Source organism: Dipodomys spectabilis, unplaced genomic scaffold, assembly GCF_019054845.1.
Source record: "Dipodomys spectabilis isolate Male_0828 unplaced genomic scaffold, ASM1905484v1 ptg000092l, whole genome shotgun sequence".
Classification (NCBI taxonomy): Eukaryota; Metazoa; Chordata; class Mammalia; order Rodentia; family Heteromyidae; genus Dipodomys; species Dipodomys spectabilis.
The window spans coordinates 7,718,003-7,731,653 of NW_024870769.1; the positions used below are offsets into that span (position 1 = coordinate 7,718,003).

At 44.4% G+C, this 13,651-nt stretch overlaps 2 protein-coding genes across 2 annotated transcripts in view; one reads left to right on the forward strand and one right to left on the reverse strand.

Moving 5' to 3' along the window:
* Positions 1 to 2,395, forward strand: part of Wipf3 (WAS/WASL interacting protein family member 3) — a 78,385-nt gene extending 75,990 nt beyond the window's left edge. Inside the window, 1 exon segment of the mRNA XM_042685006.1 lies at positions 236 to 2,395. Coding sequence (XP_042540940.1) covers positions 236 to 259 — 24 coding nt within the window. The 3' untranslated portion in view covers positions 260 to 2,395.
* Positions 2,396 to 4,952: 2,557 nt separating this feature from the next.
* The window catches only part of Scrn1 (secernin 1), a 65,154-nt gene continuing 56,455 nt past the window's right edge, over positions 4,953 to 13,651 (reverse strand). The window contains exons 7-8 of the mRNA XM_042685074.1: positions 10,261 to 10,441; positions 4,953 to 8,773 (exon numbers count right to left, since the gene is read on the reverse strand). Of these exons, the coding sequence (XP_042541008.1) occupies positions 8,615 to 8,773; positions 10,261 to 10,441 (340 nt within the window). The 3' untranslated portion in view covers positions 4,953 to 8,614. The remainder of the gene's footprint in view (positions 8,774 to 10,260; positions 10,442 to 13,651) is intronic.

Below are 13,651 nucleotides of genomic sequence, written 5' to 3' on the forward strand. Positions count from 1 at the left end.
AGAGTTCAGGCCCCATGACTGGACCCCCCCCCAAAAAAAAGATACCATCTGTTTCTTATCTCACTTTATCTCTTTTTTCCATCCACAATCCCCTGGGTAAAAATCAGCTCATTACATATGATGGGACCTTCTCTCCAACCTTACTGACTTTGCAAGAGATAGGAAAAGCTGCAGAGTTCAGGCCGCCACCTTGTCTTCCAATCCTACGCACTAACACCTCCCCATGTTTTCACAGCTATCTCTAAAGACACTCCGGTGAGAAGAGGGATGAAGCCAAGGTCCCCGGATACTGTGCAGCAGGGATGAGCACCCCCAGGAGAATGTGTCAGACTTCAGCCATCACTAGCTGTACTCAGTCCACATACAGGCTCTGAGCAGAGCGTTTATTTATTGTAAATATGTGGTTTGCATGAACGTTAGCCATTTAGACAACTTTTGAGTCATATTTTTAAAGACAGTCATCATCACTTCTGCATTTTTTTTAAAGCTTCTTGACATTTTTTTGTGTCTGTACATAGAGCCTTGTCCCACCCCATAGTGCCCATTCTGTGATTGTAAATGCGCTTTCAGGCTGGCCCTTGCTAGATTCTGAACCATTTTTAGAGCATCCTTAGTTACAAGTTACTCCCAAAGTCCTAAGTATCCACCAACAACCTCTCATTGGCATGACTTTATATTCTCATCACACCAACTGCAAAATCAGACCAAATAATGCCTTATCAATGATGCAGCTCAGAGAAAGTAATGTCCCCCACACCCTAACCGCGCCGTGCAGCCTCCAGTGAGTGAGATGCCACGTCTCACTTCCACTTCACAGTACAGGGATGACTTTTTGCTGCCTAATGTAAATATTATTGCAATGTAAAAGGCAGGAGTGGGCTTGGTCCCTTCAAGCCTTCCCCAGGGCCCCTTTTTGTAACTGAATTATCCTACAAGTAGCCAATGCTCTTAACTGTTTACAGCGCCACCTAGTGTCCTCATCTCCATCACTCTCCTCCCGTCCCTCCAAGTTCCCAATCCCACCCTGGGAAGCTTGGCTTTATGAGATTTCAGTATTTGTTTGCCCCTTCAGGTAAACAAATACAGATGACCTGTGATTATGGGAAATTATTCATTGTATTCCAGAAGTCTCCCTCCCCATCTTTTCATCCCAAATGCAAGATTTCCATGGACAATGTGACATGGAAACGCATGGAAGGAAACATCTCATCAAATAGTATCTCAAAGAGCTGACCCTTGTGAAACCTGAAGCACCTCAGGACAAATGGAGCTCCTTTTTAAGCTGAAGAACAAAACTGTCCTGAAAGCTCCCCGGGGCCTTGTGCTGGGCCCCAGGATGTGTTGGTGTGCCCATGGAATTCAGCTGCTCTGCATGTGGAAAGGGTTGGCGGAGGCAGGCACTGCTCCTCAGACCCTTTCTTTGAGCCTCAAAGGAAGTGTGCAGGTTGCTTCCTGTCTCCCATCCATTAAGGTGGGGAGGCTATGCCACAGAGAGGAGAGAAAATAGACGGGAACAGACTGATCTCTGGGCTGTGCTCAAAATAGCTACAGATGAAAAGAAATCAGGGAGGAGAGCAGTGAACAATCACTAGCTCAGAACAACCCACTCACACTCACACCTGAAGCCTAGCAGGCGAGCTAAGCCATCCAGGAAAGGTGAAGAAACATGTAGCCCATGGGACTCCAGACACCTGGCTGTTTGTTGTCCAGAACAAGGACTAAGGCAGTATCCTACATTGAAGTCATGTTTCCTTGACCCAGGTAGGAGAAATAGCCAAGGTCAAGTTGCCATCTCTGTTGGGGGTGACTCAGGCCAAACTGTAACAGCCAAATCAATGGAAAAGGCCTCTTTGGGCCTTTTGTGTTCTTGATTTGTATTGTTTCTGGAAGTTCTCCAAAAGGGCAGAATTTATTCTAACAGTACCCACTCCACTTTCCTCTCAGTTGTGTAGAGTAAGTCCACATGCTTTAATCATCCCGACGAAGACACCCCTGCACAATGGCAATTCCAGTTTTGGAGTAGACTGCCTCCCTTGTTCATGTTCTGCACCTCTGGATAGAAATTAAAGCAAAACTATCTAAGGACAGAGGAAAGAAATGAGCAGAAACCAAAAAAAAGGCAAGCAGGGAGAAATCTCAGGAATCCAACATCACATCTCTCCTCCAGACCTATCACTGAACCCACGGCCCTCTGAGCTCCTGCTGGCACCCTGAGCTCCTTCCAGAGTGTACAGACTGAGCCTTGACCATGAACTCGGGCCAGGGCGTTCCCCACATCCCTCCCTTGTTCTACCTTGTAGTCTGTGATTCCCCATGTTTCACTGTATTTTATATTTATTGGTGTCTCCCTCTGCAGATTCATTTCTTTGTACCTAATAAAGTTGAATAAATGGAAGTGTTTCTGGTCATTTCCTTATAAAACCCATTTGTAGTTACCAGTACTAATTTAAGTTAGATTTTTTAATTGATATGTAACAAGTGCACATGGGTACAGGATATGGTATGATGTTGTGGTATATGTGTATACTGTATAATGATCAAAGGTGTGTAATAAAGATTAGGAGGACTTCTAGGAATGCCAAAGCAAAAGAAAATGCTTGTTTTAGAAATAGGACCTTACTCTTTTGAGCTGACTAACTTAAGAGTGTTGGGAAAGCCGGGCGCTGGTGGCTCACGCCTGTAATCCTAGCTACTCAGGAGGCTGAGATCTGAGGATCGCGGTTCAAAGCCAGCCCGGGCAGGAGAGACCTTGAGACTCTTATCTCCAATAAACGACCAGAAAACCGGAAGTGGCGCTGTAGCTCAAGTGGTAGAGCGCTCGCCTTGAGCTGAAGAGCTGAGGGACAGCGCTCAGGCCCAGAGTTCAAGCCCCATGACCAACCAAAAAAAAAAAAAGAGTGTTGGGAAAAGCCAAGCAAAGGAACAGAAAACTTTTTCAACTACATCTTTGAAAGTAGACAGCTATTTATTAGCTTTATAACTATAGTATGGGCAGTATATTGCTTATAAATTCTGCTTAGTTGTGTTTAAACTGAACAACTTTCAACCTACAGTGCACATTTCCACTCCATAATGCAGCAAATTCCTCAAAAAAGCCTCCTTTGTGAAGTAAAAACAGAACACACACACACACACACACACACACACACACACACACACACACACACACGGGGGGGGGGAGGGGAGATGGTTAGTTATTTAGTTTGTATGTAAGTTCTCAGGGCCTCATCATAATGTTTTAAGTGGACACTGTAGCCTAATACAGAGGAGATGAAGTTCATCCACTGTTTAAGCTGACTTAGAACTAGAACTTGGAAAGATCTGAATCTCTGCTTTGTCTCTTATAAGTTTGGAAATAAAAATTAGTCTGTGCCGCAGTTTCCTCGCCTATCAAATGGTAACAAGAATGTGCACCTTCCCATGTAACTGTAACCCCTCTGTATGGTATTTTCACCAAAAAAAAAAAAAAGAATGTGCACCTGGCTTATCACGGTGCAGATACACAGGCATACTACACACTGAGGAACAACCAGTTTGTATGTTTCATGCTAAGTCACAAACGTGTTCCATTTAGATGTTTGCTGAGCTGTGCTGGCCACATTCACTCGCTCTGCAACTAATAGCAAAGTCAGCGCAGCAATGAAGGTTTATCGATGTTCCAAAAACAAACGTCATCTAGAAACTCATTTTAAAGGTAACTTCTTTGTGTGTGAATGAGTTAAGGGAATGACTGGCTTTTCCCACATTTATGGAGGCACAGATCGGCTATTGAAGGACCAAAAAGGCCAGTGTGAATAGGAAAGAAAAGCAAGGATTCAAGACAGTCTACTAAAATCAAAGATATAAAAATCAAAGTCGCTGACATTGGCAGATAGTGAAAGAGGCACCTTTTAGGGAGTTGAGCTGAGGAGAGACAACCCCATCCCCCCCCACACACACCCAAGGATGAGGGGAATATAGCTTCATGGAAAGAGCTGTAGACTCCAGGAATAGGCTAATCTTTTTTTTGTCATTGTAACAAAAGACCTGTGAAGACAACTTAAGAAAAGACTTTCTTTTGGTTCATAGTTTCAGAGGTTTCTATCTATGCTTGGCCGGCTCCATTGTTTGTGGCCTGAGATGAGACACAACAACATGAAGAGAGGGTGTGGTGGAACAGAGCTGCTTGACTGAAGCATCCAGAAGCCAAAAGAAACGAACTAGGGACCAGATCTAGCCCATGAAAGACATGACCCTCAGCAACGCACTTCCTCTACTCAGCCTCTGCCCTCCACACTCTCCTTTGCCTCCCAATAGTCCATTCAATAATGAATCAAACAGCAGATGAGCCTATTGGTCAGATCCGAACCCTCATGACCCAAGCACCTCTCAATGTCTAGATGCACAAGAGCCACACATCATCCTTTTAGGAGATACTTCATATCTAAATCCTAATAATGAGAAAATGGGACATTCCAGGAGGTCTGAGTGCATCCGTATCCAGCTATTTTTCAACTAATTTGTGTATATTCCTAGACATGTAATGGTTGGATCGTATGTAGTTCCATGTGTAATTTTTTTCACACCCTCCATAGGATTAGTAAACAGTGGATATACTACTTTACTTCTCACCAACAATGCACAAGGGTTCCAGGTTTTCCTGGTCTCCAGTTAAGCTAGCACTTAATGGCTAGTTTGTGATTTGAGGGTTTTTTTTTTGTTTTTTTTTTTCATTTTGTATTGTTGTTTTAGAATGAATATCCCAATGGGTCTGAGTTGATTATCGTAGTTTTTGAGTTTAGTTTTAAAGAGTGAGTTTATCCAAAAATGGGTACATAATGCAGAAGACTGTTGAACTGTTTGAGATTTCTGAAGATTTCAGTGAACAAGACACATTCCTGTGTGCATCTCCTGTGTTGTGGTTGATGCCTGATTGCACTCATGAAACACACAGTGGAAAAGGACAATAGACATTCATTTCAGTTATCTTTATTGTATGTTTGATGCATTTAGATACAATCCCAAGGGCAAGCGTTAAGACAGGGAAGCTATCTGGTTTGTAGATATTTGTACAAAAGATTGTTAAAGACTACAGACTGGAAACAGAACAATTTTCTTTTATATTATTCCCTGCCAATAACATTTTCCAGCTAACACATTTAAATTCTCACAACATGATTGCATATACATATATAGATATATATATGCATATGTGTTCCCATGAAAATTCTGCATATGACATTTCAGGGTGGTCGGTGTCAATTAGATAAAGCACATTTGCCACACATCACAGAAGGGGATCAGGAAGGTATGACTGTGTGGAATGAAATCCCACACCTACAGGAAGCATAAGGTAATGTAGGACAGCTGACCTACTGCTCCTTCTCTTCCATTGGAGCATGTCCAGCAGAGTGGGTCTACTCGCTTTCTACTCCCTGTGCCTTCTCCTAAAGCTAGAGAGCACAGGTGAAGATTCTTCCAACAAAACATGGCTGGCTCTCCAGTCAAGAATTCAGTGAGTAGTTTGATGATAGACAAATTGGCCCTACCTTGTTAGCCAAGTTATGTACTGGTGTGGGATGGCATTGATTAGGACCAAAAGTAATTTGCTTGGTTGACAATTACTTTTCATACTTAATGACTCACCCATCAGTAAAGGGTCTTTACTGCTAAGATCTAATAGTCACATACCTGCCCTGTTAGTTTGTAAAGTAGACTCCTAATAATAGCACTGGGTCTTACATGGTTGGGCACTAAGGAATCTCCATAATTTTTTTTATCATATTCTTATTCTATCTAAACATGACTATTTCTGTTTTGCTAATTTATTGTAAGTAGAGCATCCGCCCTTGAACATAAAGTCTGTTTTCCTCTATAGTAAATCCCATCTACTAGACGGACTAAGGTTAGGTTTTAAGGGGAGGGAGGTGGGGGCGTTCTGTCTCTTATGTCCATGGCTTCTTTCTGCACAAAGCATGCACAGGCACCCCTACCCCCATCTTAATAAACACACAAATGGTATTCTAGAAAGCTATTTACACATAATGACTTTTGAACATTATTTTTGTATTTAACCCTGAACTTTATTTTCCTCACATTGCCTTCAGAAAAGTAATCCTTGGTCAAGAAATCATCCAAGTGATAAGATTTCTTCAAAACATAATCTGTAGGGAGCATTTCAAAAGCCATACTTCCTACAACTGTCTATTTGAAATCTAGCATAGTTCCAGTTCTTAAGTGGATAAAGTCATTGTAAACTCACACAACCACATTAGCAGATTCCTAGCCCTCTTCTTGCCTTTCTCTGCTTATTCCAGTGCACAAAGAACTTGTCCACTGCCGTTATCTGAGGCTTGACGGTATGCAAGCCACTTATATTTCCTAATGGGAGAAATCGGGCTCAGAAATCATGCTAGGCTGTCATGGAGGGCCACTCTGCCCTCTAGTGTTCATGCTGAGACAGCACAGTTATGATGTACAGTGTCAGCCAAGACAACTCTCAAGATTGACCTTTCTCTGCCAGGCTTGACTAAGGTCAATGTCCAGCATCAGAAGTAGTAATTGTGTTTCCTACCATACAACTAGGCAGTTGGAACTGTATCTGTCACCTTTGCCACAGTGACGAAAGAAGACTTCTGTAATTTATTCTCACTAGACTTCTAAGCAAACGCTGATTCTCCTTAGCTATCTGGATATGTTATGTATGAAATGTTTCCCAAACAGGTGGAGGTTGGACCACACAGTGGGATCTCACAATGGTGTTCTGTATTGAGTTGTTTAAAATAGCTCAGCAGACGGGCTTAGGAGGAAACAGGGTCTCCTACATCCTCCTTAAACCTCAGTCATCCAACCTTAGCTACTACTGTAGATAGTCAGCATGGCCGCTTGCACCTGAAACCCTCAATTCAACAGCAGAGAAAGCCCAGGGAAATCTGTCGAAAGCACTCAGCAATAATTAGCCATCACTTTGAATAGCAATGAACTTACAGCTGAAGTATTGTCCCCATTTCTCACTGTTTATGGTTACAAAACTACTGAGCAAAAAGCTCAGGTCTATACACCCCCTTACAATCACTCTTCAAATAGGGTTGGTAGGAAAAAAAAAATTAAAAAGAAGATATTCAGGTAAAACCCTTGATCTTCAATGTTCCTGTCTGAGGCTGGGTTGTTGCTACCTGCACTGCTGCTATCTTTTAGGTTAGACAGTCACTCACCCTGGGTCCTTTTGGAGATTACTAATAAAGTGTTTCCATGTGCAGTTTCCTGCCATGGATGAGCATAATTAGGCTCAATGGCAGGCTTCCGCTAGGTGCTCATAAATTTCTATTGGTCATTTTTTGCCTGTCTCTTGCCAGCTTAAAAGTGACCTAGCGTTTCAACAGATGGAGGTAAACACCCAACTCTCCCTCCAGCCGCTTCAGTCACCTGATTGCAGCTGTCTGCAGGCGCAAGCTGGGCAAGGTGGGATATGAGGATATTATGGGGGAGGCCAAGAAAATCAGCTGTTTTACACACCAATGTGTGGAATGCAAAACAAGAGCAGAAGGCCTGAGGCTGAGCTATCATCCTGCTGAGAAACGCTCCTTCAACCATCTGTCGCCTGCTTGCCCTCTGTCTTCCCAGGGCTAAGCACACTTGGTCTTCCTTGCTTGCTTTCCTATGCTCTCAGGGTGAGTCAGAGTAGTGATGGTGAATGATAATGTTGGAAAAGTAGAGACCACTAAGATTCTAGCTACTCGAATAGAGACCTAAGTATGTAAGGGGGGTTTTTGTTTGTTTGTTTCCCTTGCTAGCTGCAAGTGACAGCTGTGGAGGGTGGAACTATGCCACAAATCGATCTGGAATCACTTCTAAACAAGGCTGCATCCAGGCAGCAGCTCTGTGCTGTGTAGGGAAATCAGTTGCCCTTTGGGGGTAAAACATGGTGATTTGGGAGACTGTGAAGATGAGTCGTTTCCAGCTAATACCAGCTCTTGTGCATGTGGAGCCAGGTTGGGGTCCAGTGCACATGGACACAGCTGGTGAAGACAAGTCCTTCGGGGTTTCAGCATTGGGATAGAGCCAGAACTGCAGAAGGACCCACTTTGTTCCCTCCCAAAGGCATTGTTCCCCAGGACATACCTGTAGACACCATCCTCTATATACAGGCCCCTGCTCCAGCAAAGGGAAACTGGGAACTCTCCCTGACACACACACAGAGCCCCTTATGCAAACAAATACCTTTTGTACTAGAAGAAACAAGTACCAAGAAAAAGACTAAACTTTCAAAAGGTCTTACTTTCCTTACAGACTCGGCCTTGCAAAGCACGTCTTTCCAGGTTCGATGAACTCTAGCCTCCTTGAAAGAGGCTAATGCGCCCACTGTGACTGAAATACAAGAAGAGCAACTTCAAACCCATAATTCATCATGCCACAGAATGACAGGCGATGGAGATACATGTTACTTAGCAAAGGAAGGGGACAAATATGCAGCAGAGAAGAGGATGTTTGGAGACACACGGGATCAGCTTGATCTGGCTTCAGAACAAGAGGCCACATCTTTTTCTCATTTTGCTCACACAGAAGAGTGATTTGTTTTGCTGGTCATTTAGTCAAATGGGGCATGTTAAATAAGAAGAGAGAAGAGCTGCTTACTTCACTTAAAGAACTTAATCTCCGTGTCAACACAGTCATAGAAAAGGTCCCCCATCTCAGCAGAGTCTGGAGGGTCGGGGCTGCTCAGGATTTCTTCCATGGCTTCCAGACCTTGCTTTTCCAACTCCAGCATGGTCTTCCTCAGTGTGCGGCCCTGCTCCTAAAGAAAGACATAGCAGCTTCACATGTGAGCAAAGCCATAGAGGTTGCAGTAGAAGATACTGACAGCGCTGGGAATCCAGCTGATTTCCTGCACACAGACCTGACCACTGCCCACACAGCTGCCACCAACACGGTTCTAGAACTGGCCTGCTCAGAACACTTACACAGTTCCCCGTTGTTCAAGGAAAAAAATTCAGACTCCTGAATGCACTGAGTGCACTCGGTGAAGGCTTTGATAACACCAAGGTCTTTCTTAGCTGACCTCCTGCCAGGCCTATCCCTCCTCTCCAGCCATGAGTGAACTGTATTCCTCCAGCCTGTTGCGACACAGGTGACTCTGCCCTTTGGAAGGCCCTTCCCTGTCTCAGTGTTGGGTCAGCTTGTGTCTACCTTCATTCCTTGCTGGCAGACCTTTCCTCAGGCCTCCGTGGTTCAATGCCTTTGCCCCCGATAGGGTCACCAGGCTCCATCAGGTGACAGCTGTCCTATACGGCTGCGTTCCTCACTAGATCATAGAATCTAGAAAGCAAGAACTGGGTCCACTGCTGCCTTCCGATGACTAGGACACTGTGAACATTCTCAAAAGGCATTTATTGAAGGAATAAATAGCTCGCTGAATGAACTATGCCATGTCTATTTTTAAGTCACTCTTTCTGAGATGGAAAGACTTCATCTTCCAAGTGGGACTCACTCATGTATGGTACACCACAGCAAAAGCTTTCATTTGCCCAATTTGGCCCAGAACTAAGAAGATGCTCTCCCATCTGTCAACCACTTCCTACTGCTCCTTCACTCAAAGGAAGAGTCATTTCTTTTTTTAATAAGTTTTTTTATTGTGAAAATACTGTACATAGGGGTTACAATTACATGAGCAAGGTAATGAAAGTACATTTCTTATCAAGCATTGTTGCCTCCTCCTTTGTTTTTCCCCTACCCTCTCTTCCCTCCCACATCCACAACTACACTCCCCCCCCCCGCCCCCGCCCCCCAGTCATTCATTTCTAAAGCTCCAAACTTCCAACCTCTGCCAGGCACGGACAGCCAGCCCAGACAAGTAAGTTTGTGATATCCTTTTCTCCAATTAACCACCAAAACACCAGAATTAGAGCTGTAGCTGAAATACTAGAGCACAGCCTTGAGCAAAAGAAGCTCTGGGACAACATCTAGGCTTTGAATTCAAGTCCCAGGACCAGCCAAATATATATGTTTGTGTATATATATACAGATATATATCCCTTTCTGCCTGTACATTCTCATTCTCCCAAGATACCAAGATAAGAACCACTGACTGACATTTTTAGTCTTTTGGAGACTTTGTTTTATTTGGTTTCAAGATACTGAGTAGGAACAGCAGCATTCTAGAAAAGGTCTTGAAATCTGACTTTCTGGGAGACTGGTGTGGTCAGAGAGGAAGGAATTTGATAGCTGCTTCCATGTTCCTTTCTTGCTGACTTAGTCCCTTCCCTGGCCCCCACCCAGACTCACCTGGTCACTTTCGATGACAGCACGTGCCCATTCATGGGCCTTATACAGCTCATGCCGGCGATCTGGTTTCTCCTGGAACCGAGGCTCCTTTTTGGCAGGATCATCGTCCCCAAAACAGGGAGACTGTGCTTTGGGAACAAGTTTCACATCATCAACAAAGATGAAAGGCTTGAAAATGGACCTGGAAAGAAAGGACAGTTGCTTCAGCCAGATAGAGCTTGAGACTAAGAACACGCAAGCAATTGTCCTTTTATTCGGCACACACACTTCCTGAGCCAACTTAAGAGTTAGCAGTGAGTAGCCAAGAGACGAGCCAAGAGAGATACAACTACTTGTTTTGGTAGCTATCATCCATGTACAAGCTGAAACATGTTCTACTTACAAGGAGACAGCAAAACAGATTTTCTCTGTTCTGGGACTACCACAGGAGAGGATCCTTTTAGTTGTATAAAGTAAGGCAATTAAATATGCAGTATTCTGGGACAAGAATCTTTAAAGCATTGCCATCAACTATAGCTATCTGGGTTTTAAATGGTTTTCACACACCATTTCTGGAAAGGGAGGATTTTGTGGTTTTGCTTCTGAAGTACTACATTATTGAAAAAATTGTGATCTCTTGCATGGACTCAAGGAGAGCAGATTAAGATGCATGGCAGCAAAGGATCCCAGAAGCCCCAAAATGGACAAGTGTGAGAAACAGAGTCTGGTTCTATAAGTAAGCTAGTGCTGCTCACAGCAGGGGATGGAAGTCCCAAACTCATTGACTCAATTCTGCTGGCAGGATGGATATGCCCTAGGGGAAATGGTGTATGCAGGCTTATATGCATGCATGTACTTGGGTAAGCACGCACACACACACACACACACACTCCAAAAGAGTCATGCAGCCAGGTGCCAGTGGCTCATGCCTCTAATCCCAGCTACTCAGAAGGCTGAGATCTGAGGATTGCAGCCTGGGCAGGAAAGTCCATGAGACTCTAATGTCCAATAAGTTACCAAAAGAAAAAAGAATCTGGAAGCGGAGCTGTGGCACAAGAGGTAGAGCACTAGCCTTGAGCAAAAGAAGCTCAGAGACAGTGCCCAGGCCCTGAGTACAAGCCCCAGGACCAACCGCTTCCCCCAAACAAGAGTCATGCATATAGAGTGAGTGGGGTGTGCCCACTGGGGAGAGAAGCTGATCCCCCCCTCTCTGTACCCAGAGACAGTACTGGTGGTGCAGGAAAGGCACTCCGGCAGGCACACCTGCTATCAGCCATACCTCAGGCAGCGCCCGCAATAATGACGAGAGCGGAAGACCCTCACATGCTTGGTGTGGTCATCCCTTTGTTCTATTTGGACATTTCTTTCTTTGCTTAATGGGTACAGCATGGCACATTCCAAGGAGCCTCAGGGAGGTGAAAGGTGAGCTGGGATGCTTCCCTCTCATCCCTGAGGTAGGTGGAGCTTCAGGCAGCCAGGGCTTCATTGCCAACGTGTCACAGAACTATTTCCAAGATCTTAAAAGGATTAGAAAGCAGTCACCCTAGCAACCCAGCTGTGTCATTGGACTTGCAACATCAGCATCCCTGGGGACATCGGGCCCTGCTCCATCCTGATGAATCAGAGTTGCATTTTTTAACAAGACCCCAGGCAATCGTACCATCCACATCCGAGGAGCACTGTCATGGACGGTGCTAATAAGAAGTAACACGTAGATTAATTATCTGACTCCACTATGGGAAAGAGGTCTTGAAAGAAAAAAGACATTGGCCATAGCATGCTAAGCTGAGGCCCACACTAATATGACCTGAATGTCAAAGGTAGTGAGATCCCTACACTGGTAGAATATAGAAGCATAAAGACTCTACTGTTTTCTAGAGATTACATATATGCATAGGCATAGATAGATAGAGATCTCTTACATATGGAGTACAAGGTGTGCCAGGTTGGGCCATCCCATGCCCCTTTTCTCTGCTAGCCATCATCAAAGGAAGGTTTCCCCAAGACCTAAGGAAGAACACATACTTCTCACTTCCCACAGCCTCTGAGAAACAAATTCTTCTTTTTCCCTTCTACTTCAAAATGTCTAAGCTGATTTAGATTAGCTGGGAAGGGAAAGGAAGAGAAACTAGATACGCGAGAAAAGGAAATAGAGAAAGGAAGAAAGGTGCATCCTGTGTCTAGCAGAGAGATTGCATCCATACCACCTGTCTCTGAGTCCTTCTGCTCTCTGATAATATAGCCATATTTCCAATAGCAAACACCCTAGTCTGAGGGGCTAGACAGCACTGAGGGATTCCCGAAAGGTTAGGATCCAACCTGCCACTGTCATCAGACAATGGCATTGTAGGCTCCTTGGCTGGTACAGGGACTCTTCGGTGGGACAGGGATCAGGAAGGCCAAGCCCTGCAGACTTGGGCCTGCTCAATCTATACATTCTCAGCTCTACAGCTCTGCACTGGATAGGACCAGTGACAGCATGGCTCTCTCCAAGACAGAGCTGAGCTAGAGCTGGAGAGGAGATCTGTGGGACATGGGTTCTCCACATCCACCCCGACCTGAGATGACCTTCTAAGGGGTTCATCTGTGGATCATTCCAGATTTACTAGGGCAATGTCACCTTAACCGCCCTGTCAAAAGTCACATGAGGTTGAGAACAAAACTCTTCTGTGAAAACAGTTGGAACCTTAGGAAGAAAGAAAACCAGTACTTTCGGAGCATAGAACAACCTGAGGTGTTAGGGCTAAATCTAGGTGTTCGGGAGGCTTTTGAAATCCCAAAGTGGAGTATGGAGAGAGACTGTATTAGAAAAACGTGGAATGAAACTCAAGGAGAAGGTGTCCTAATTCCCAGGCCTCGCATTGTACTTACAAATGTGCAGACTGCACCCTAGATAGCCCCAAAGGCTGTAAAAGTTATGTTGAACAGTGCCCTCCCCCATGCTTCTTCCAGGGAAAAGCAGGTGTCATCTGTGGAGATCATTGGAATTATCCAGATTGTATAGTCTTGGGCAATCCAATTTAATCTCCCAAGTCTAGTACACTGGAAGAAGAAAAGGAAGACAAAATTCCAAAGGGAGGGAAAGGTAAGAAGGAGGACAGGGAGAGAGGGAGGGAAGGAACAAAGAGAGAAATAAAGTCCCTTGTCTCTCTTGAACACGCTGCCACTAATCATAACCCCATTTTCCTAAAACTTTGTATACTTAATTTCCCCCTTTTGGTTGATCTACCCTGTATCTTGAATATTCGTAGTTTCATATATGTGAGGGCCTCTCAGGGCTGTGCTGGTCTAATAATTATCACTCTGAGAAAAAAAAAACTCACCCAGGTTTATGATGCTTGTCAGTTGTTGTGGTGTAAAGACCCTATGTGGCCCATTTGAAAACAACAATAACATCACACTCCATGGAGCT